General features: G+C 50.2%; 1 protein-coding gene across 1 annotated transcript in view; it reads left to right on the forward strand.

Annotated features, from left to right (window-relative positions):
- The first annotated feature begins 250 nt into the window (after window positions 1–250).
- CD34 (CD34 molecule) overlaps window positions 251–2,032 on the forward strand; it is a 12,630-nt gene continuing 10,848 nt past the window's right edge. Inside the window, exon 1 of the mRNA XM_010135609.1 lies at window positions 251–302. Coding sequence (XP_010133911.1) covers window positions 251–302 — 52 coding nt within the window. The remainder of the gene's footprint in view (window positions 303–2,032) is intronic.

The raw sequence follows: 2,032 nt of genomic DNA on the forward strand, positions 1-2,032 counted from the left end.
GTGAGGTTGCCACAAACTATATAAAACTGTGAAATCAAATCAGAGAAACTCCACCTCGCAGTCTTGAACCATAAGCACAACCCCTGAAGAGAAACCCACCCCACAACCGAGTGATCTCAAAGGCTGGAACTAGAACCAGGCTACATAAGCTCAGAGCTGCTGCAGGGCTGAAACCCAGGAGCTGTCACAGCCAGCCCCAGCCTCGGTGGGAGCCGCGACGGGAACGCTGTTCTTGGGAAGTTTAACAGCCATGAAGTGGAGGCAGCTCTTCTGGATCTCACTCTGCATGGTGGAGCTGTCTGGTGAGTATTGACTGCAGCGAGTACCAGGTTATGGGAAACAGCAGCGGAACGCTAGTGCGTGGGGCAACGTCTTTGTCATGTCTGGAAGAGCAGCGTGGAGGATGCACTGGGGTGAGTGAATTTCCACACCACAGTGACATTTTGCAGAGCAGCACTGCATCAGGCATCCCCGCCAGCACAGCCCCAGCCTGCGCTGCAGGCAGAAAATGCTGCTGCTTTGACAAGGGAGGAACTGGGATACAGGAGCTGCCTGTAACAGCACAGGTAACACAAGGGGATGCAAACGCAGCGGGCAAAGCTGCAGAGTGCAGCCACAGCTCAGTCTGGACTGGTGTAAATTAGCCATACTTTTGTTTTGTGGTAGGAACTAAACATTTTCTGAAAACCAAATGAATCTCCATGAATATTAAATTCTCCTATTCCAGCTCTTCAAATATTCATCATATGAAAAAGTGAATAATAACACAGAGAGTTTCTCTGGGTAGTACTTTTTAAAGGGTTGTAATTTCAGGAAATATTATCGCTTTTGTCCCAAACCAACAACCATAACGTAATAAAAAGAAAGTAAAAAAGTAAAGCAGCACTCCGTGTGCTGCATCGTGTGCTGGGACAGGAGCCAGGAACCTGCGGGTGTCTCCTCGAATGTAATTTTCCCTTACTCACACAGATGTGAGTGACTAGAGCTATTGAGGGGATTTGCTGTGGTTTGTTCTTCTGTTTCACGGGGCTCCTTTGATGTTCCCTTTGCTGCCAAGGTGTGCTGCTCACCCAAGCTCACCCTCCAGTCTATGTTAATTTTACAGGAGGGGAGAAAAACAGTTTTATTTGAGAGAAATAACATTCTGGACTGTCTGGTTGTGCTGAAGCGAGCAGCAAGCAAGGGCGTAAGACAAAGGTGTTTCCCTGAAACGCAAAACCTGAGCTCCTTGTAGTGCAAAGCAAAAGAGGTGCAGAAGCGATCTGAAGCTTTGCCTTTGTAACGACAAATCTACCGGGCAAGAGGGGGGTTGGTGCTGCAAAATATCAGCTCTCTGGCCAATGCTCTGCACATCTGGAGGATATTCCAGAGTGTTATTAGCACACTCTGAAGGCAGAGGAGGTTGATTTCTGTTCAGTGTAGCTGCTGTGCAGAGCAGAGGAAAACCGGGGAGCCCCACGCGGCAGGGGACGTCCAGCCTCCACCTGCCCCCGGGACATCTTCAGCTAAAGCCACGTGTTTTACCGGGGCAATAACCTGCCCGTGCCACACTGGGCTGGGGGCAGGTTTTCCACAAATGCCACGTGTGGATGCGGTGTGGGGAGGATGGAGGCTGGGTACCGAGTCGCTGCAAACCACAGTCTGACCCCAGAGCCACGAGCAGCCTCGTCCAGCCCTGCAGGCAGTGAATCGCACGTGAACTTCTCCGCTCTGGGCTTTGCCTGGTGCTTTGGGGAGCCCGAGCTGGGGGAGGTTTACACCTGTCCCTGGTCTGCAGAGCAGGATGATGCTCCAGGGCAGCTCCAGAACTCTCCTCCTGCGCGGCAGTGCGATGCTGCGAGTGGTTTAGGTGACAAAATTGGGTATTGATAAATCCCGTGGCGAGTGTCCTGTCTCAGAACGTACACGGGGCATGTACATTCTGTTTGTACCTGATACAAACACTTTCCGGGGTTTTTAATCATTTTTCTTCCCTTTTTGTATCTTTTTTTATTTATCTTTGCCCAACTTGTTTTTTTAAAAAACCCTCTTT

Source organism: Buceros rhinoceros, unplaced genomic scaffold (assembly GCF_000710305.1).
Source record: "Buceros rhinoceros silvestris isolate BGI_N320 unplaced genomic scaffold, ASM71030v1 scaffold18030, whole genome shotgun sequence".
NCBI lineage: Eukaryota > Metazoa > Chordata > Aves > Bucerotiformes > Bucerotidae > Buceros > Buceros rhinoceros.